The 21179-nt window shown below is 44.0% G+C and overlaps 1 protein-coding gene across 12 annotated transcripts; it reads right to left on the minus strand.

Annotated features, from left to right (window-relative positions):
* Positions 1–35: 35 nt before the first annotated feature.
* LOC307081708 (UDP-N-acetylglucosamine--peptide N-acetylglucosaminyltransferase 110 kDa subunit) lies at positions 36–20736 on the minus strand. 12 transcript variants are annotated; one of them, XM_079744994.1, is made up of 23 exons: positions 20352–20736; positions 11789–11939; positions 11065–11308; positions 10815–10883; positions 7418–7534; positions 6982–7061; positions 6310–6505; positions 5990–6130; positions 5804–5904; positions 5542–5695; positions 5346–5447; positions 5083–5262; positions 4556–4714; positions 4339–4428; positions 4111–4236; positions 3752–3922; positions 3522–3638; positions 3200–3370; positions 2957–3004; positions 2462–2614; positions 2063–2315; positions 1441–1564; positions 36–1221 (listed from the first exon to the last, which is right to left on the minus strand). In XM_079744994.1, exons 1-23 carry the CDS (start codon positions 20485–20487, stop codon positions 1041–1043), a joined length of 3264 nt encoding a protein of 1087 aa, XP_079601120.1. In that variant the 5' UTR covers positions 20488–20736; the 3' UTR covers positions 36–1040. The 12 variants fall into 12 exon arrangements, with proteins under 12 accessions (XP_079601120.1, XP_079601116.1, XP_079601118.1 ...); XM_079744990.1 differs by having other exon boundaries at positions 5065–5262; positions 6280–6505; XM_079744992.1 differs by having other exon boundaries at positions 11789–11969.
* Between the last annotated feature and the right edge of the window lie 443 nt (positions 20737–21179).

The following is a 21179-nucleotide window of genomic DNA, read 5'->3' on the forward strand; positions in this document are numbered from 1 at the left end:
AAGATTATTCTTGTGTTATAGAGCAAACAAAAAAGTCAGTTTAACATTTCATTTATTTTCTTTAAATCAGAGCCAAGTAGTTTCACTGAGAGCATACCATACCATACAAAACAAAACTCGAAAATACTTACCTAGGTTGTTCCCATTTCAATTGAAAGAAAATCTGGTGAATATAGAAATACCGGCCCATTTTAATGAATACCAACGGAAAAAAAACTCCCTTTCCCCAACTTTGTCCAATTGTCTTTGTAAGCACAGTGACATCAATGCAGAAAACCGATACGGATGAGACAGAAAAAACAACTTAAAATTGGCATTTGTTGATGGGGAAGACCATTCTCAAAACTTTCACATTGACTTTGCATTTAAAGGTGGCTTAAAACAATTAAAAAGCAGTTGAAAACCATGAACATTTTCAGGGCTTTCTCGTAAAGCTGATTCAACTTTAGTCAAAGTTTACATTTTTTATTGTGCAGCATTGTCCCATCAACCACCAAAACAATTAAAAGTGGGTCAACATCACGATACCGGGGCCGGTTGTTTGCCCCATCAGGCTAGCAGTTCAGTCCACTTACATACTAACAGGATAAAAGAAAATCCGCAAATAGATTCCAAGCTCTGGGAAGGGTGGGGAGTGCCGGCATTCCATTGTTAACACACACACACACACACACACACACACACACACACACACACACACACGACGATTCTGTGATTATATTTTAGGACAAGAGTCTCAGAAGAGTTTGCAGGCTCAGGATCTCCATCTGGCTCAGGAACGGCTGTGTGAGGCGATGACACACAATGACACGTGCGGTTCCTCAACGAGTAAAATTCATTTTAACAGGCATCGGGGGGGGGGAACCACAAACATTCAGGGGTATGCGATGGAGTGAACCCATGATGAGTAGGAGATGAGGTGGGGTGTGTTTGGGGGGGTGAAACCACAAACATTCAGGGGTATGCGATGGAGTGAACCCATGATGAGTAGGAGATGAGGTGGGGTGTGTTTGGGGGAGGGGGGATATGGGGTTTAAAGTTCAAGCACTCTGGCTGCTCTCTATTTGGGGGAAGTTGATGAGGTGATCCGGCTTCTTCCCACACGAATGGTGCTCCCACATCTGCAGGTAGAGCTTCTCAAGGTCTGTGGTGTACTGCTTGGTGTTGAACAGCGGGCTGCAGATTCGCTGCTTCCACACACAAGCCCGGATCATCTTGAGGCTGCAGGGAACGCATGGGACAGGGGACAATGGAGTTGAATGCAAATGCTTGGCCACCCCTCATTGTCTTTGCATCGTTTTTCAACTGCTAGTTGGCAACCATTTCGGAACCAAAAACACATACAAATAGTCATCTTAAATTTAACAACCCTATAGTAGTTATTGTAGCCAAAATGTCTATCATCACCGAAAACATAATGTGACCAAGCTAAGCTCTTACTATTCCATGTCTGATCCAAGTTTCACGGCGACATCCTCATACTCCTGGCGGCTGGGAGCGATGAGCTCGGGACAGCCGAGACACTTGAGCTGGGAGGCAGCGACACGCGACGCCAGGGTCTCTCCTAAACCAAGAACATGAAAACAACTCATTAGCTGGTCATAAAAGTTTGGTAGCCCATGTCCTTAAAAAGGTGCTGTAAGATTTAAGAGATAGCATTGTGTGCATTGAGTGTTTTGGATACACAAGTCTCATCTCTTTAAGAATTGACTAAACGTTTGCCATTATTTAGTGAAATCCGCTGTGATGTTTTGAGTTGACTGCTCCTGCCTCTGTACTAGCCAATTCAGATTTTAGACGGCTCCCGGCTAATTTCTGACACAGGAAACGATTCCTCTTACGGGTTTGGGGAAACTATCTTGCCTGTCAATCACAAGTGAGTGAATGCAAAACTTTACAATGGCAGATACATATAGGCAGGGAGGTCAAATAGTTTTTTGCTGGTTGGGTTTCAAAATCTTGCTCTGTCCTGCTCCCTTGCTTAACTGCTTGAAATATATAAGTTCCATACCTCGTCAGTTCTCATGCTTTTAATTGCCGGTGAGTGACCCGGTGCTCTTACCCGGCATGGTAACCATGGGAGTCCCAGCCCAGAGGACGTCCATGCCCGTCGTGTGTCCGTTGCACAGGGGGGTGTCCAGGCACACGTCCGCCAGTTGCCCCCTCCTGACGTGTTCCTCCTTGGGGGCCACCGGGGAGAAGATGATGCGGGAGGCGGGCAGGCCCATGTTCAGGGCGTACTGCTGGATGTTGGGCTCGCCCACGGCTGGGAAACGGAGCAGCCACAGCACACTGTTGGGCACCCGCTTCAAGATCTAAAACAACCAATAGAGAAGGACAGAAAAACACAATTGAGTAAGAAGGGAGGGTTAAGGGCAACGACATCCAGGCTGCCCTAAAGCGAGGGTATTAACCGTGCCCGTCCCATTGGGAGGTGGGACAAGCGCGTCGCAGTCCTTACATTGGCCCACATCTGCAGGGTCGGCGGGTCGATTTTGTAGAGCTGGTTGAAGTTGCAGTAGACGATGGAGTCCTCAGGAAGGCCGTACTGGGAGCGGGTGGTCACCACAATGGTGCGGGGTACCTCCTCTCCAGTGGCGGCTTTGTTGTTGATCTGAACAGGACACACCACATGGCGCTTTAGAGGCATGCTACGCTTTCACAGCCATGGACTGCGGGCAACTGGTGTTTTCTAGGGGTGTAACGGTGAGGTCAGAGTTTGGTTTGTTTTTTGTTCACAGCCGCGATCCGTTCACGTGTGCGCAACGAACCGTGCGGGAGATCCTGTATGGTTTTGACGGGAACCGTTGCACCCCTAGGATTTTCAGGTACCAGTTGCTTTGAGAGTGCCCTTTGATTTTGACCAGGAAAGTATGAATCCAGTAACCACCAAACCACACCACCAATTATCCCACCAGATTTAGAGTTCTGGTTATGTCTGATCAACACCTCATACCTGGTTGGCCAAAGTTCCAGACTTTACAAGGCGGTTGGCTGAAATTATCTGGAAAAGCAGTATAGTTCATTCAAGGGCTGCTCTTGGCCATGTCGATGGATTACTGGCAGTTTTAGAGCCTTTTTCTTTCTTCTAGTTTGATCAAATTGAAGTAAACTGGGTTACATTTAAAAAAACGTCTAACTCTGATTGGGCCCTACACGGAAAGTCAATGCCTTGCATTTCTCTGGAGGTTTTGCTCACCTGTGTGGTGGCCAGGCCATTGCTGACGGTATAGCCATTGATGGTGACCTGGATCTGGCCCTGGTTGATCATGTTGATGATGGCCTCAGCGGCTGTGTTCATGGGGATGACTGGCATGGACAGAGCTCCGTTGGCGTCAGGAACCGTCTCCTGGTTGATGTCACACTTCATCTGGCAAAAAGTAAATTGGGAAGAACACAAAATTGAATTATTACCAAGAATAATAAGAAAATAAGTCATTTCAATAACCATATAGGTGTGTGTTCTTACAGTCAACGTAAAGTGGTAAGATCAAGCATATGGCCCATTGAACTGCACTCACCTTCACAACCTTTACATCTGGCAGACTGTCCAAGAAGGCCTTCAGATCAATGCCGTTCAGCACAATGCGATTGTCAAAGATGTGCCCATTGGACTTGAAGTCAATCACTGCCTTTTTCTGTTGGGACAAGACCAAAACGTTGGAACCATGTATGAATGTTTAAAACTGCCTTTGTCGCTTTTAAAGGCCATAATTCCAACTGAAAAAACAAAACGGTAGAACCAACGAACCTTAAGGTGAGGGAACATGTTGGCATGGTCTCCAATGAAGAAAGTGTGGGGCATGTAGGCCAGCTTCTCCGAGTACTGCTCGGCTACTTCCGCAGGGGACGTCTCCTTGTCTGTGATGATGTAATCCATGAAGGGAGCCCCACTGGTTCCGGGGTACCCTAGCCACATGGTCTGATGGGGGAAGATGGGGGCATTTAAAAAAAAAAAAAAACTCCACAACATCCACATTCATTTGGCTGACCCACAGCTATTTACAGCCACAATACACCAGCAGTGGGTTAATTGTGTTCCTTGGTTTCCTACATATGACTGAATCCACAGTCGTACAGCATGTCAGAAACTCGAGGCCTTGAACCAACCTGGATTGGAGCGGGCCGCAGGGCGAAGAGCTCGTTGCGGGCTCCCTTTGTGTATCCGTTCATGTTGACCAGGATGTGGATTCCGTCTTGGTGGATTCGGTCTGCTGCCTTACCATTGCAGGGGATCTGTTTGAGGGAAAGAACAATGAGCTTAAGATGGCTTAACCCACGGTATGAATCAAGATGACAAGAATCCCAGGATGATCATTAAAATGGGGGGACGCGTACCTGTGAGAGGTCTGTGAAGTGGTTGGCTTCAGCTATTACTTTCACACGGAAGTTGGTGCTATCATCTGGACTGAGGGCATAGCAGAACACCTTGAGAATCCAAGTTAAATAAAGAAAGTTTAGTCACGCCCATCAATCACAGTGCAAAGACATTAATAGACAATCATAGTCTTAATAGTCTAAAGTAGACCGGAATTCATTCTGAAAAGGCCTTCACCTCAAACTTGTCGGAAATATGCATGCCAGGAATGGACTGCATCAGGTGGGATGTGGGGTGGTTGCCAAAGTCGGAGCTGACATAGCCAATACGCAGGCGACCTGAACTGGCCTTCAGGTCCTTGGGATGCTCAAAGGCAGGCTTGTGAAGAGCATTAATCTGTTGAAGGAAACGTTGGTATGAGCATACAGTTGCAGCAGAAGAGCCGTTCCTAAGCAGCGGGAGCAGTAGTATCCTGACTGGCATCTGTTACAGCAATACAATAAATGGTGGATAAAAGTCTTCACAAATCCATGTCCACAATTGCCAGAACGTACACCCCATAACCCTGGACACACCCGTTTCCCAATCTGCTTTTAAGGTGTCATCATCTTTTCCCAGGTAAAACACAGCATACCAATCTTAACAGGCACTACGCTACTCTTACCTAGCACATGACCCCTGCAGACAGCCCCAGCCATTACCAGTAACCTTGCAAGCCAACGGAGTAGGATATAAAATGTACTTGCTTTTATCAGGGCGTGTACCTTGTCCAAACAAAGGTTGCCATGGCGCTCGGCTATGGCCTTGCGGAAGCCGTGGGAGAGCGGGTACAGCATGCTGTGGTGCGGGTGCACCGAGGGCAGCCGGTTCTTGTCCAGCTGGTCGGCCACGATGCTCACCAGCTTTTTCATGCGCTCGTCGTAGTCTGTCCAGTCACAGACGATCTGGGAGGAGGAGGCCGCATTAGAGATACGCCGCACACAGTGGACGGACTGAGCCGGGCCCAAGAAGCGGGGGCGAGGAGTACCTGGAGGCAATGGGCCAGGTTGCAGTAGGCGTCGGGGAAGTCTGGCTTGAGTTTCAAAGCTGTGCGGTAGGAAGCAATGGCCTCTGGAATGTTGCCCGAGTCCTAAAAAAGGAGATTGCCTTGTGATTTACTATACAATTACTATTTTACCGTTCTATGTTAAGATGGAACCGTTAGTTCCAGGTATTACACCTACCTTGTGAATGGAAGCCAGGTTACTGTGCGCATCGGCGAAAGCAGGGTTGATCTGAATGGCACGGGTGTAGCACTGCAGGGCTCCCTGGACGTCCTGCATCTCCTTCAGCGTGTTGCCCATGTTGGAGTAGGCATCAGCAAATGTGGGGCTGATCCTAAATGGGGAGACAAATACGTCATCTTAAACTAGACTTATCTTAACACAGCCCCAAGATCAGATTTCAGCGGGTTTCGGTTTGTTTGTTTGTCGGTCGGCCCCTCACCTGATGGCCTCCTTGTAGTGCATGAGGGCCTCCTGCAGCTTGCCTTGCTGCTGAAGGACGCTGGCCAGGTTGGAGTGAGCTGCAGCAAACTCAGGGAAGACCTGTTGGCACAAACAAAGCCAACGTGTGAACACATGGAATAACGTATTTTAGGGTTAGGTTTATGGGAGTCCTTGCGGCCCTCACCTCAAGGGCTTTTCTGTAGAGCTGGACGGCCTCTTCGATGTTGCCCTGCTCCCGCTTGATATTGGCCAGGTTGTTGAGAGAGTCAGCATGGGTGGGGCACAGACGCAACGCCGTGTTGTAGCAGTCTTCCGCCTCAGATACCTGGAGAAAACATAAAAGGTTCAAATCAGGGAAGGCAGGGATGCCCCGAAACCTGGGTCTGTAGGCGAGAAGGATTAAAAAGGTCTGAGATGTTGAGTAATGCGTCTTTTCTATATTTGGAGAAAGTCTTTTTTCAGACAGGCAATTACCCCAAAACTATATTTGGCTGGATTTCTTACATTGCCCTTCTCCTTCAAGGCATTGGCTAGGTTACAGTAGGCGTCAGGGAAGTGGGGCTGCAGTTCAATGGCCCTCCTGTAGGTGTCAATGGCCAGATCGATAAGGCCCTGCTCATAGTAGACGCAGGCCAGGTTTCCGTGGACCACAGCATGGTTAGGGCTTAGACTCAGGGCCCGCAAGTAGCCAGCGACCGCTCTGAAAATGGACAAAATGCAACCAATGATGAACAGGTCTTGTAGTTACAGCTCAAAGAATGAAATAAAGTCAGAAAAACTCTTAACCGTAGGAATCAAGATGAATCCTAAAAAAAAAAATGATTAAGGCAGAATGAATAACGCCATGGCAAAACATCCTAAACTACTAGTGTACGGGAAAATTACATCTAATAAGTACCCTTCATTCTGATCATAGTAACACATTTTCCCACAGTATTCTTGACAAGACCCTTGAAAAATAGAATCTAGAGTCTATCTTGGTTGAGAAAAACAGCTTTATATGTAGACGAGCCATGGGTTAATGAAGGCGTAGTCTGACGCCGGGACTGATGATCAAGGTGTGCAACATTGATGACGCATTTTTCGAAACACAAATGGGCGTGGCAAGGATGGTGTCACTGGTTAATGTAATTACAATGTCGTCTTACAGCTTTACATTCCGACTGTCACACCTACCTGTCGAAGATGCGAGCCTCTTTTAAAACGTTGCCTAGATTTATGTAAGCATCGAGGAAATTTGGATCCAGGGTCACAGCCTGCAGAGACACAGGTCCAATGTCATTAAAATCAAATGGATAGAGAATACATCAATGAAAGGGGACATATTATACCACCAGAGTGTGATTAGCCTTACAAGCAGTTTCGAAAATCTGCCCCATTTATGACATCACTAGTGGGCGTGTCCACCTAGATCTGTCTACCAGCCTACCCAGTGGACTGAAGTAAACATTGCTCATCTATCCAACACAGATCTAGGTGGACACGCCCACTAGGGATGTCATATGGGGCCGATTTTCGAAATGGCCTTTAAGGCTCATCACACTCACACCTGGTGGTATAATATGTCTCCTTTAATTAAAAAAATGGGGATGTTATAAATATGAACACTGACCTTTTCAAAGTGGTGTATGGCCAGCCAGATCTCGCCCTGGGCATTAAACACACAGCCCAGGTTGCTCCAAGCCACAGCGAAGTTGGGCTGAGTCTCAATAGCTTTCAGGTAACAAGCCTTGAGAGGGTTTACAATAGATGGAGAGGAACAGATATTGAGAGAGAGAGAGAGAGAGAGAGAGAGAGAGAGAGAGAGAGAGAGAGAGAGAGAGAGAGAGAGAGAGAGAGAGAGAGAGAGAGAGAGAGAGAGAGAGAGAGAGAGAGAGAGAGAGAGAGAGAGAGATGTGTCGGAGACGAGAGGTAAAGGGAGAAGAGGACGAAAAGAAAGGCCAGAAAGCAGAATTAGACACCACTCTCAGAATAAGCAAAAAGCGAGTCTGCAGCATGGGCTTGCGTGCGCTTGAGTCTGCCGCGCTAAGCTGCATTGCTTATTCCTACGCTGCGCTGATCCAACCACAACCCACCCACAGGTCCTCATCCAACAGTTATGTCCTCTGGCATGAATAGAGGTACATAATAGGCTCAAGAACGTAGCCAAATTGCAATTATTATGCATTTATTTTTCTTTAAAGAACTTTCTCACAACCTTGGATCAAGTACACTGCGGGCAGATGAAGGTCCCTGTAATGCATGCGCACAAATCCACGCAGGCGCGGAGGTGTGGCGTCCATCTCCCTCATTCTGCTAGTTGCGCGACCCCGCAGGGGTACTTTTCGCTCGCTGCGCTTGCTGTCTGGCCAGTAGAGACGGCTGCAGGCCCAGTGGCCCTGGCTGATCCCAACAGCACCGAGCTGGCACACACTTAGCACCCACCTCATGACAGTAGATGGGCAGGGAGAACACGGCTTCTGTGGCCTCCCCTTTTTGCACCATATTGGACGGGGCGAGTGTGATCACGGCGACAAGTCAAGTGTGATCTTGGTAACGAATCAATTTTGCGCAACAAACAGCTGCTGGGGCCACGGTGATTGGTTAGATGTTAAGTGAGAACCGGGTGAAAGCCAATTGTATCTCGTCTGAGGTGGGAAAATGCTGAGGTGCAAGCTGGCCGAGGGCTGGGCAAGGTCCGCAACAGACAGGCCGAGAAAAGTTTGCTGGGGGGAGGGGGGCATGGGTTCGCTTGCTTGCGCGTGGTTCCTTTTGGTTCGCTTGTGGGGAAGTAATCGCTGCGCTGCCCGTGCGCTACTGCAGACTCACAGCGCGTTACGTGTATGATCATCAGAACGCTGCAACCCCGAATAAAGGAAAAACAAATCAAAATAGGAAAAATAAACAGCATGTGTTAGAGGATTCTTACTTTCTTTTTTACAGGTCAATCAAGTGTCTGGTTTACTAGAGAGCTGAGAACAAATCTTGGAAAAAAGGATTTCGTAGCTTACTTTCAATTTGGTTACTTTTGTTTTTTTTGCTTGTCTTTTTGTGGAAGCCACAAGACAAGAGGATCATGGTAGTGAGAAGGTGGTTTTGTTTTTGTTCTTTTGTCTTTAGCTGGCAGTTACAAACCCGTTACCATATGTTTGGACTTTGTCAGAGTGGTGGCCGCAGCTGACTGGAGAGGAGGACTGATGCTGCCCTAGTGTTCCTTTCCGGCAGGCACCTACGCAGGAATAGAGTCACCCACCTGAAACCTTCTAAATAACAATATCAGTTGTGGAAGAAACCAAAAGAGACAAAGATCAGAACACAAGATCATTAGTATAAAGTTTGTATAAAAAAAAGATAAATTCTTTGTGTTCATGTCGAAACAAAAACGAATCAGTTGAACTTCGGAAAATGTACTTAAAACTTTCATCCATGCAATGAATGTTTTCACACAAAAGAATGCCCGAACAAAAAGGGTAAAAGGGAGGGAAGAAAGGCTTTGATGTCTTGTGATTATGAATTGTTTGGTATTTTTATACCAGTTAAACAAAGTTTAGAAAAGGCGGAAGGGTTGCTGGCTTGATCTTCCCCAAATGAACTGATCACATTTCCTTGGGTATCATATCATTGCATATTCAAAATGAAAAAATAGATTTTTCCTGTCCTGCTTTCTTGACTCCTGGCCAATGAGATTGTTGTGGGGGGGAAAGAAGCCTGTGGTTTAATCATTTGTATCTAGATGCCTCCACAGCTCTGAAATGAAGAGGTCATTGCTGTTGCTCGGCACGGTTTCATGGTCCACTCTCTAACGCAGCATCTGACGCAGGTGGTGGAATGCACATAGTGAGCTGTCTGCCTGGCGCAGTGCCGGCCACTCCCCAGCCTCTGGAACAAACTGCCCCTAAATAAAGTCAACCCACCCCAACATCCCTACCCACCGCCCCGGGGTGGTTGGTTACAGATACAGAGCAGGGGCCTGTGGGGATTACAACCCACCCGTGATTGAGGCTATAGTGAGGGCAGCGGGAGGGCCTCGACAGAGCCATGACGGGGCATCACTTAGGGCCAGGAAGACAGCTCATGAGCGCGCACACTCCACCGGACCTTAGCGTGCGCGCGGGGGGGCGGGGCGACAGAGCAGGGGGAGCTTGAGTCTCCCTGGAGCTTCTCCCTACTCCTGAACCCCCCTCTAGCACCAGATAAGATGGCCTTCAACCAGAGCGACGACTCCACATCGTATAGCTTGACCCAGACTAAGGATTGTGAGAAAGTACTAGACAAACAAAAAAAGAGTTAAGGCAAAGAGGTGCGTTTTGTGCCGAGACAGCCGGCGTTCTATTTGGGCTTAGGTGGCTGATAATGGAGTGCATCTTTGTGTTTAGAGACCATCTTATCTGTTGGATTGCATAGATGAACTAACTTCAGTTCATTTATTCCTTAAAGACCGAGCCAGCGATTTTCCTCCACGGTTTGCATTACTTAGCATCGAGAACTTTGATTCAAAAACGACATGACAGCTAAAACACTCATTGAATTTGAATTCGAGCCTTTCTTCCTGAAAGGGGTGGGACGGACCAAGTTAAAAAGGTCAGGGGAAAACAAAGGGATTTTGAAACTATGGCAGCCAGTGGTGGAGGCGGAGATAAAGGCAATGTGCCATTAGCTATACTATATATCGAAAGAAAAATGTAGGTCGTCTGAGAAGAACAGAGACAAAAAGGTATGACTTGTTGAGTGACTAGATTAAAAAAATATTTATCTCAATCCTTTAAGTCTCCTTAATGTTCCTATCGGCTATGTGTGGGAAGTTGAACCTGCTATGCAAGGAGAAAGCTACAGTTTGAGGTATTTAAGGTGGAGTTGGGAGGCCGTAGCTGAGCCTGGGTGAGGTCATGGAAGGGGCTTGGCATGGGACTTAGAGATGGGGGAAAAAATGAGGCTGCAATAAAGATAAATAAAAAAAAAATCTATATTGCCAAAAAATAAAATACAAAAAAAATAAAACGCCTTTGCGAGTATCACCCCGGATGACATACCTTGGCCTCTTCCAACCGCCCGAGGGCTTTGAGCAGGTTGCCCAAGTCACTACGGACACAATAAAGATCCTGCAGGAGGAAACAAAAATATGGAAATACATCACAGCTGAACATAATCTAATAATCAGCTGACGATCTACAGGAAGACAGACACTGTGTGTGTGTGTGTGTGTGTGTGTGTGTGTGTGTGTGTGTGTGTGTGTGTGTGTGTGTGTGTGTGTGTGTGTGTGTGTGTGTGTGTGTCCCTTACCGGGTTATACTGCAAGGCGGACACGTAAGCCTGCACCGCTCCCTCCATGTCCCCCGCCGCCACCAGCGCCGCCGCCAGATTGATGTATCCGTCGATGAAGTCCGGCTTCAGTCTCAGGGCGTGGCGATAGTGCTCGATGGCCTCCTGCAGTTGTCCACGCTCCTTGTAAACGTTGCCCAGGTTTGAGTAGGCCTCGGCCAGCATTGGGTTCTGCTTGATTGCCAAGGTACTGAAGTGAGCAGACCTGAGGGGAGGAAATTGATTGTCGGTTGGTCCTGACCTAAACCCATTGGTACACAATATATTGAAAGATAAATAGTTTCAATAGACTCTACCGTACATAATGACATACATACTGCTTTGATCAGGTCATCCCAATAGACTTGAACGAACAAAATGAATGAAAGCACCCATGAATCATTCATAACACCAATGCAAGCCCATGTACAAGAATAAATTGAAAGCACCAAGTGTAAGCTGAAACCTGTAAAGAATGTGGCTGAAGAACGTTTAGGAAAGTGAAAACCCGGGAAGACACTTCAAAAACACTTGACCAATATAGACAGAGGACTCGAAAAGCAAGCTCAGCAGCTGCGAGTGACACTCCAAAAGGACCAAGCTGCCTTGGAGTCAAAGTCACATCGGGCTAAGAGCCAGCACTGCTCCCGCCTCCCTTGGCTATGTGTAGGTTGAACCGATGCATCTCCCACCCCCGCCACCTCACCTGTCCAGTCTACGGCATTGGAAGTGGATGGAGGACAGGAGCAACAGCACGCCTGTGTTGTCAGGCTCCTGCCTCCAGAGTTGCATGCAGTGGCGCTCTGCAGCCTCAAAGTCCCCTGACTGATACTCGCGGTGCGCCAACTCTGCCAGCCCTTGGAAGGAAAGAATATGTTTCGTTGGTTCTGGAGTACCAACCCGACCCAAGGAGGGGGGAAAATCACATGTTAGAGATGGAAGTAAATGGTCTGGACAAATTAAAATAAAGAATGACAGACTGACAGATTTTCTAGTGAAATGAACAATTTAAATGATTAAAAAAAATGGCAGTAGAAGTAAAAATAAACATAATATATTGCTGGACTTTGTACAAGTAGGGCTGAAGTTAAGGTTGGCTTACATGTAAGCAGACTTTGTTTATTGCAATACACTAGAAAAAATATACTATTTTGGATTAAATCCATTTGCCAAGTGAGCAAATTAACGATAAATGGCTAACGGATAATTGAAATATGCCAATTAAGGATAAGAGGTGTCTGTCTGCAGCCTTTCCTGAAAGAGATGTCAAGCCGCTCTCGTTTGCCACCACTCCAAAATGAATATGCAATGCCATTTTCAAGAGTTTGAGATGTGAGTCATCCATTTCACTGATGCGTGATGGCTTCTCTTTGCTGTGTTTTTTCTTTAGCTTTTCACAATATTACATAACGTGCATTGTAGAGATTACCGGCGATGCAATAAAACGACAATGTATGTGTTTGTGTATGCGCGTGTGTGTATGCGCGTCTGCGTGTGTGTGTGTGTGTGTGTGTGTGTGTGTGTGTGTGTGTGTGTGAGTAGGCATACATGGTTTACAAGACCAATTTTCAGGTTTACTCACCAGCATTACGAGACCAATCGGGTTATGGAACCAATTTTGATGGTCTCGTAAACCTAAAACTTTATATTGTTATAATTATTGAATATTAATTGTTTCAGTCATTTTGAAGATATGTGTGATTACATAGTTTCTAGTGTTATGAGTTAATATAGTTGTTTTACTTTTATGGCCCACCCCCTGCCTTTCTGAGGTTCACACAAATTGGTCTCACAAGGCAGGACGTGTTTGTGAGACCAGGACGTGTGTGTCCGACAGCGCCACCTCAGGCTGCAAGTGACATTGCAAAGTACACACACTCCCGCGAAAACATACACAACTTCCCGCGAAAATATACACAACGCGGGAAATATACACAACGCGGGAAAATATACACAACGCAGGCTTGCAGTGTGGACCAGCCGGACAAGCGAGCGGGATGAACTTGAAAAAGTAAGTTTTTTGTACTTATTATTTATTGTTCTCTATTCTTCTTCTTATTGCTGCTCTTCTATCTTGCCTTATCTTATCTTATTGCCAGCATGAATTAATGTTCATGCTGGTTGCTAGCTAACAGGTTACTCAAAGACCTTAGGGAGTTATCTGATAACTACACACTCTAGGCCTACTCTGTAATCTGCGCTTTTATTCGAGGGGTAGGTTGTGTTGTTTGCATAAAATATTGGTGCTCTATAATCCCGAATTATCGTTTATGAGCTGCTTCATGAAGTTTGATATGAAGTTATGGTTATAGCTATGATTTCAGCTGTATTTTGGGCATATAAACGAGCTTTGTACCGGTTTTAGATCGGGATTGTATTCTGTTTTTATCGCTAAAAGCGACCGATTTCTAAAACAACAGACTGAGTCAGAGCAATAATTTGATTGAGGGTGGGTGCTGCCGGAGCATGGACACTGCCATTGAATCGGTCTGCTGCCGAGAGGTCCTGGTCAACCGTGACCATCTAATGGTGGGATTAGGTTGCATAACCATGCATAGGGTATTTCGGATGCTGTGCGGCGAGAGAGAGGTTTTGGAAGTGGCCATGTTCTCTCCAAGGGACGTCCGAGCGGAGACACTGGCGCGCCCCATAAATAGCAACCAAGTAACAAGGCTAAAACGATCATTCCCCCTCCGTTTTCCTTCGATGCGTTTCAGGAATTTCTCCGTAAAGACCGACTCATTGCGGAAACGCAGCGAGCTGTGCAAACGCTGTAGTACCTACATATTCAAGGCGCTGGTTCTCCACAAAAAACAGCGAGTCAAGCCTGCGCGCACCTGCGTGCTTTATAAAAACATTCAAGTCGAGGAGGAGATAGTAGTTGTTTAACCTTTTAGATTGAGTAGAAATACTTTTTAATGTACAACTAGTAATTCAATTGACCAAGGGGCTGTATTTAGAGCTACAAAAATAATACAAAAAAAACCCTGTAACTTTCAACGCAACTCTACCGTAGCTTCAGGCGTCCACATGAATCCTAACACGAAACCGCATAGGTCCCATAGCACCCTGGGACCATGGACCTATGAAATAACATGGTTTATTATCTGCCTAATAACATGGTTATTAAAGACATAGTTTCACAAAAAAATCGTCCCCGGGTGGACGGGACCCGAAAGACATGTTAGATGCACTTTGGGAGATACACTCGCGGATGAGCGTATATGCGAGGCGGATTCACGAGTGTCACGTTTACTTTAGGTGGATGTTGGAGGTTTACTTTCTGGTGGATGTTGATGGATATTGCCCTGATGGATATTGCACAGATAAATCTTACTATGAAACTACTTCTTAGAGTTTAACTCCCTGTGCATCAGCAATCGGCTAGTCAGTGAACAACAGGGTGAGTAGAAAGGGACATTTGTGGAACTTCTGTTTACTGACCCCCCCCCCCCCCGTGGTTTAATTAGCAGCTTGGAAACATAGATCTGTGATATCGTCTGAGTAATAGTTTATACACTTTATGGTTGGAGTGCTAGCTTGTGGAGATTGACATGACAGGGGCTGATTGACATCGGAGGGTTAGTCAGTTTTAACGCTGCCAGCCAAGGGCTGGTTTCCGATTCAAAGGTACCCTGTGGAAATGTATGATTACCCCAGCTCCCTTGGCCCTTTATAATTCATTAATGCAACCAGGGGGACTGCAATAAGATGATCCTCCTGTGAAACTGGTTGTTTGATTTTCCGTAGCCATTTCAGCGAGCCTCAGAGCCTGACTCATTACCTGCTATGGCTGCTAGAGCCACAGAGTAGGAGTAGGTTACCACGCCAGTGACGTAGCTGATTGTTGAAATCCAACATAATCAACACTTACACCCCTTTCACCGTACAATTTAATCCCTTTTAGCAAGTTCAGCACTTTTTAGTTATTGTACCATTGAGAAGGCAGACAATACATCTGTTATATCAACTAAACTAAACTAAACTCAAATTTCAGTTCAGTACATGTTTAAGCTGTGTCGGTGACTAACAATACTTTTTTAGGCCACAGCTAAAATGAGTTCTGATAATGCTATATATTTGTAAGGACTAACTTGAAACAATATTTTGCAGTGAGGCGAGGCAGAATAGACCCGATTTGTGCAGCACAACATCAAGTAAGGCAGAAGAAGGACAGCGCGTTGTGTGTCTCGAGATACATCAGCCCCATCAAAGGTAAGCTTTTGCTTTAAACCCTGTATGTATTGCGTACTGTAAGGGTTTGATTTGAGATTTGACCATGTCTGATGTCTTGTCTCTCAAAGCCCCCAAATCACAATAAGCTTTAATTTTATTAATTTCCTTTTTTTCAGTTTTTGGTCAGTTCTAGGGCATTTTAAGAGTCAGTTTCAGTAGTTTATGGTCAATTGTGGTCAGATTTTGTGTCTCCCACAATCTTGCTCAAAAAGGTTTGTCAATGAATACACTGTGTCAGAGTAGATTCAAACAAAGGAAGTGCTTTAAAATGGCCTGAAACAATGCAAAATACTGCTTCCGTATGTGACTAGGATTCAGTATGGCTTGTGTGTTTTTTGTGTTTGCATGATCATGGTGTTTGAGGCCAGTGTTTGGCATATGAGGACAACAGTGAAACAGTGTAACCAATTCTTTAGTACAAAGACTTGTGTGTGTGTTTGTGTGTGGCCCAGTGATGGTTTACAAGGACAGAGTTAGGCATACAAGGTCATACAGTAAAATACAGTATGTCACATCAGTTTTGTATGACTTTAAATATTGGCTTTTGACAAAAGCAGATTTAGGATCAAATTTCACAACGTTTTCATCAAGAAATGCCTTTTCTCATTGAGGAAAAACAGCAAATATTTGAATCTGTACAGTAATGATGAGATGATATTTGATGAGTGAGTTAGCAGATCTTATGAATATCACCTTCTTTCCTCATGATTGTCATTTTCTATCATAATATCTCATTTTCATCTAATAATTTTACTTTTTTTATTACGCTCGTTTTCATTACCTGTTATTTATTTATTTATTTATTGATAGGAAGAGTTGTGTTTGCATTGGAGCCAATTCGTAAAGGCTTCCAAATCACAATAAGCTTTAATCTTATGCATTTAATTTTTTTCAGTTTTAGGGCATTTTAAGAGTCAGTTTCAGTAGTTTATGGTCAATTGTGGTCAGATTTTGTGTCTCCCACAATCTTGCTCAAAAAGGTTTGTCAATGAATACACTGTGTCAGAGTAGATTCAAACAAAGGAAGTGCTTTAAAATGGCCTGAAACAATGCAAAATACTGCTTCCGTATGTGACTAGGATTCAGTATGGCTTGTGTGTTTTTTGTGTTTGCATGATCATGGTGTTTGAGGCCAGTGTTTGGCATATGAGGACAACAGTGAAACAGTGTAACCAATTCTTTAGTACAAAGACTTGTGTGTGTGTTTGTGTGTGGCCCAGTGATGGTTTATAAGGACAGAGTTAGGCATACAAGGTCATACAGTAAAATACAGTATGTCACATCAGTTTTGTATGACTTTAAATATTGGCTTTTGACAAAAGCAGATTTAGGATCAAATTTCACAACGTTTTCATCAAGAAATGCCTTTTCTCATTGAGGAAAAACAGCAAATATTTGAATCTGTACAGTAATGATGAGATGATATTTGATGAGTGAGTTAGCAGATCTTATGAATATCACCTTCTTTCCTCATGATTGTCATTTTCTATCATAATATCTCATTTTCATCTAATAATTTTACTTTTTTTATTACGCTTGTTTTCATTACCTGTTATTTATTTATTTATTTATTGATAGGAAGAGTTGTGTTTGCATTTTAGCCAATTCGTAAAGGCTTCCAAATCAAAATAAGCTTTAATCTTATTCATTTCCTTTTTTTCAGTTTTAGGGCATTTTAAGGGTCAGTTTCAGTAGTTTATGGTCAATTGTGGTCAGATTTTGTGTCTCCCACAATCTTGCTCAAAAAGGTTTGTCAATACACTGTGTCAGAGTAGATTCAAACAAAGATTGCGTTTGTAACTCAGTTACCCCATTGTAAAACGTGACGTTATTTTTTTGATCAGCTGATGTTGGAAGTTAGTGTTATTGAACTTGCTCTCTGGGCCAGGTTTCTTGTCCTCAATAATGTCGAACATATTTACAGTAAAAATAACCAACTGTAAATAATGTTCAATATATTGCATTACAAAATTGAACAACAGATACTATTTATTAAAATGCATCTACTATGCTCTCCTGTTGCATATTTTTCAGACATGGACACTCCTGAAGGTGACAGACTCCTTCCTGTACTTAAGGGTACGATCAAGTTGAATTTTAATACATATCAAGTTTATAATTTCCAGTGCGTAACCTTCGGCAGTTTCTAGGCCTATAGAGAAAGGTCATCATCAAATGTAGTCAGCCATACTAACAAACAATTATGTCATCTTGTTTGTTTTCAGTCCCTAAAGCCAATACACGAAGACCATGGACAAAAGCAGAAGAAAATGCTGTGATGAGACACTTCAAGTCTCATGTAATTAAAGGCCATTTGGCCTCCAAGAAAGAGTGTTCCCTCTGCAAAGAATGTGAGCCAGCACTAAAAAAAAGAACGATCCAAAATATTAGGGACTTTGTTAGAAACAAGGGGCTGACATTTAAGCGCCGCCGCCTTCCAAATTAAGTAACCATATCTACATAGCCAGCGTTGTTCAACTTGTTCAGTTCTTGATTGTTATCATATATTATTACGTTTAGTGTTTTTAATGTTTAATGTTTTTTTTATATATTAATATGTTCAATGTTGCACATTACCCCGATGGAATAAATTTTTTGAAATTGAAATCTCTTAAATGTGATAGTTAATGTTCTTAAGAATAGATACATCAATATGTAATGCTACACAAAAAATTGAAGGCTTTAAATAGACCTTGTGATTGGTATCGGATATCGGCCCAAAACATCCACCTCTAACGTCTACCACATTTTTATGGTTGAGTAAGGCTCCAACACCAACAACTGCTGCATTTGCACTCCATTTTTCGTGTTGTCTTTTTAGAATATATCTATGGTGTCATACAACAGATTGTGTTTGTTACTCTTCCTCAACATGCCAAACTTGAAAGTCCTAGAAAACAACAGATGACGCGCAGACAACTCAGTTCCTTTTCCTTTTCTTAATTGAATTTGTTAATTTAGAAGGAGGTTCAGTTTCAGGTTCATAACCTTAACAAATCATAAAGGAAAAATACGAATACTGCATCGCAGCGTCCATAAACAATAAGAAGAAATAAACAATCCATTCAAGAAGCACAATTACAATTACTTTTTTTACGTGCTGTTACCGAGATTTTAATCATGCAGCCCCATATGTCAGTGGAGAGAGTAGACGGGAGTCCAGGATGTCTTGCGTTGAAAAGGTATATTTACTTGATCAAGGAGACGTGAATGAATGATCAGTACACGTTATTTTCTGATGCTCCTTTCATTTCTGAAGTGTCTGTCCTCTGGGGAAACCACCACACAGATAATGTCAGAATTTAGTCTACTCAGGACCTTTGTCCTCCATCCAACATAATATCAAACCTCTGACTCCAGTTAACTTTACCCCGCTCAGGGAAAACAGTCAAACACATATCTGAGTGCGGCTGCTTTAGCAATGCTATCAGAATGACTCCTGTTTTCCCCAAAAGGAGCAGACTCACTGCTTAGCAATATCTCTGTGTCTACACCCAATGTTTGGTGTGGCCTTGCCATGACTGCAAAGCCGAGTTGGACCCAGTGCATCTTAATGATGGAATGATGATGGAATTCCCTAACAAGTGCTGCTTAGAGTAAACAAAAGGTCAAACAATAGATTGGCGTATAACGCAGCTATTCTCTGTCATAATCTTGAAATGAATAAATAATGCAAACAATCAGCGCATGATGAGCTGCACATGTACCGTCAGCGTCTGGTTTCTCCTCAAGTTGAGGAAGTAATGGTTGTCATTCATTCATTCATTTGTGATCCGATTATCAATCTAACTCAGATTTATTTGTATATTCTCTTAACCTGAAGAGTAAATTCTTTCATGCGATACTAAAAACTTGCAGTTTTGCATGTAATCTTTGTACTGACTAGAAGGCTCCCCTGTGAGGGGGACAGCAGCAGAGAGCATTGGATGCAGGGTACAGATTGCTTTGACTTGTAAAATATGCTAAACTTGCTACTAACTTTTTTTTTTTTTCCTCGGTTGAGATGTGGCGTGTGAGGGGGAGGGTGCAGAGCAGCAGCACCACCTCCGCCCACGACTCAGAGTCGCATTGCTAATGAGCAACTGGCCCTCTGCAGAAGGAGAGTCTTGGAAAATGGCACAGGTTTTATTATCTAGGCTTAAAACTTCATAACAACAATTTAAAGGCCATTGAGAGTGAAAATAGCTAAAAAGGAGGATTGGAGTGGATCTTAAAAAGGGTTTTTAAGAGATTAAATATAGTATTATATTCTTGTAGACCTTGTAATGTTGGTCAGTCCTCTTATACCATTACCTGGTTTGTTTTTGTGTGTTACATGTCAACAGGCCTTGTAATGTTGGTCAGTCCTCTTATACCATAACCTGGTTTGTGTTTGTGTGTTATATGTAAACAGGCCTCATAAACACTGTCGGTTTCACAAACCACAATTTGTCTGACCCCGTAAGCCTGTGAAATGTCACATATTTTTCTAAAAGAGAAATTATGATTTTGAAGTCAGATTTGTGTTCTGCAGATAAAATGAAAATTTTTGATATGTCTTTTAAGTTCGGCAGATGCTGCGTTAGGTGTGGTCTCATAAACCACCGCCACGCATGAATTTGCAAGATTGGTCTCGTAAACCACATATGCCTGTATGTGTGTGTGTGTGTGTGTGTGTGTGTGTGTGTGTGTGTGTGAATTTCCATCATCCTGTAGATATGAAACCAAAGTAGTCCTACAGTCATCAATACCTTAACATGCCAGTTGCCGCCATTATTGTTAAGAATGAGAACCCGCAAACGTCAAGCAATTTTAACATATGCCAAGTCCCAGTCATATTAGTAATAACGTTCATTCACCTTCTCAAAATAACCGGCTAATTAACCGTTTTATGTTGGGGTTGTTTGACATGCAATAATAGCATATACATAAATACTCGAAATTAACTGACGCATACAAGCAATGGTGGAGACACTGCGGCCTTCATGGCGACGACCAGCAGCCTCACCAGCTCGCAATGAGATAGGATACAGCTAAAAGGAGGGAGCAGGTACCTGTGCTGTCCGCCACGTTCCCCACGGAGCTCGTCATCGCCTCGGTCTTCGAGTCCTCCGCCGTGGTGGTCTGGGTGAATTGTTTGAAGAAGGGCTTCGGAGAACCCTCGACCGTCTCGGAGGAACCTAGAACCATGAGGTTACCGAGGGAGCGCGCTAACCTTTAGATCACCGTACCCTGGAGAGAGTGAACCGATCGGAGGACAACACGGCGATCTGCAGTGTCTCTGCCGCACTGTCGTAAATGTTGGTTAACCGGTGTATGGAGAGAACCATTACCTAAACAAGCTTTAAATTAATTCGGGTGTGTCTACTTTAGTCGTATACATCGACTTCAAACGCGGAGATGCGTTTGAAGGAATTCTCTGCTATCTTCTTCACAACAATGAGGCTGCGTGAGATGTAAAATGGCGGAGTGGGTCGGGACTCGTTTTTCATATAGATCCACACACTGTTGGGAAACGTTTGACACTATCGACACAGACAACATACAGTTCACCATTTATCGTTATCAGAAGATAGAATAGTTGTTTTTAATTATATTTACTTACCATAAACATAAGACAATAGGATACCTTGGATACCGTTGGGCGCATTGATATATTGGTGCAGTGACGAATACATTGCGGCAAATCACTTTGACCGCCCTGCCCTGACCGCCGAGCGTTCTCGAGGTTTCGACACAATTATATTCATAGTTTAATTCTGCAGCATTTATTTAACTATTATTTCCTCCCCAAAGTTTCGTAGTAAAAAAACTATTCCTATTTTTAGTCGTGAAATAATAGTAGTTTTTATTCATGCCTCGCCACATTTCATCATGTCCAA

Source organism: Pollachius pollachius (assembly GCF_949987615.1).
Source record: "Pollachius pollachius genome assembly, chromosome: 10".
Taxonomy (NCBI): Eukaryota; Metazoa; Chordata; class Actinopteri; order Gadiformes; family Gadidae; genus Pollachius; species Pollachius pollachius.

Excerpts from the sequence above, each read along its gene's own strand:
- LOC307081708 (XM_079744984.1), bottom strand. The coding sequence starts at position 20,487 with ATGGTTCTAGGTTCCTCCGAGACGGTCGAGGGTTCTCCGAAGCCCTTC. Across the intron at positions 11,970-20,351 it reads GAACGTGGCGGACAGCACAG|AACCAACGAAACATATTCTT; the intron begins GTACCTGCTCCC and ends TTGGTACTCCAG. Across the intron at positions 3,923-4,110 it reads TGCGGCCCGCTCCAATCCAG|ACCATGTGGCTAGGGTACCC; the intron begins GTTGGTTCAAGG and ends TTCCCCCATCAG.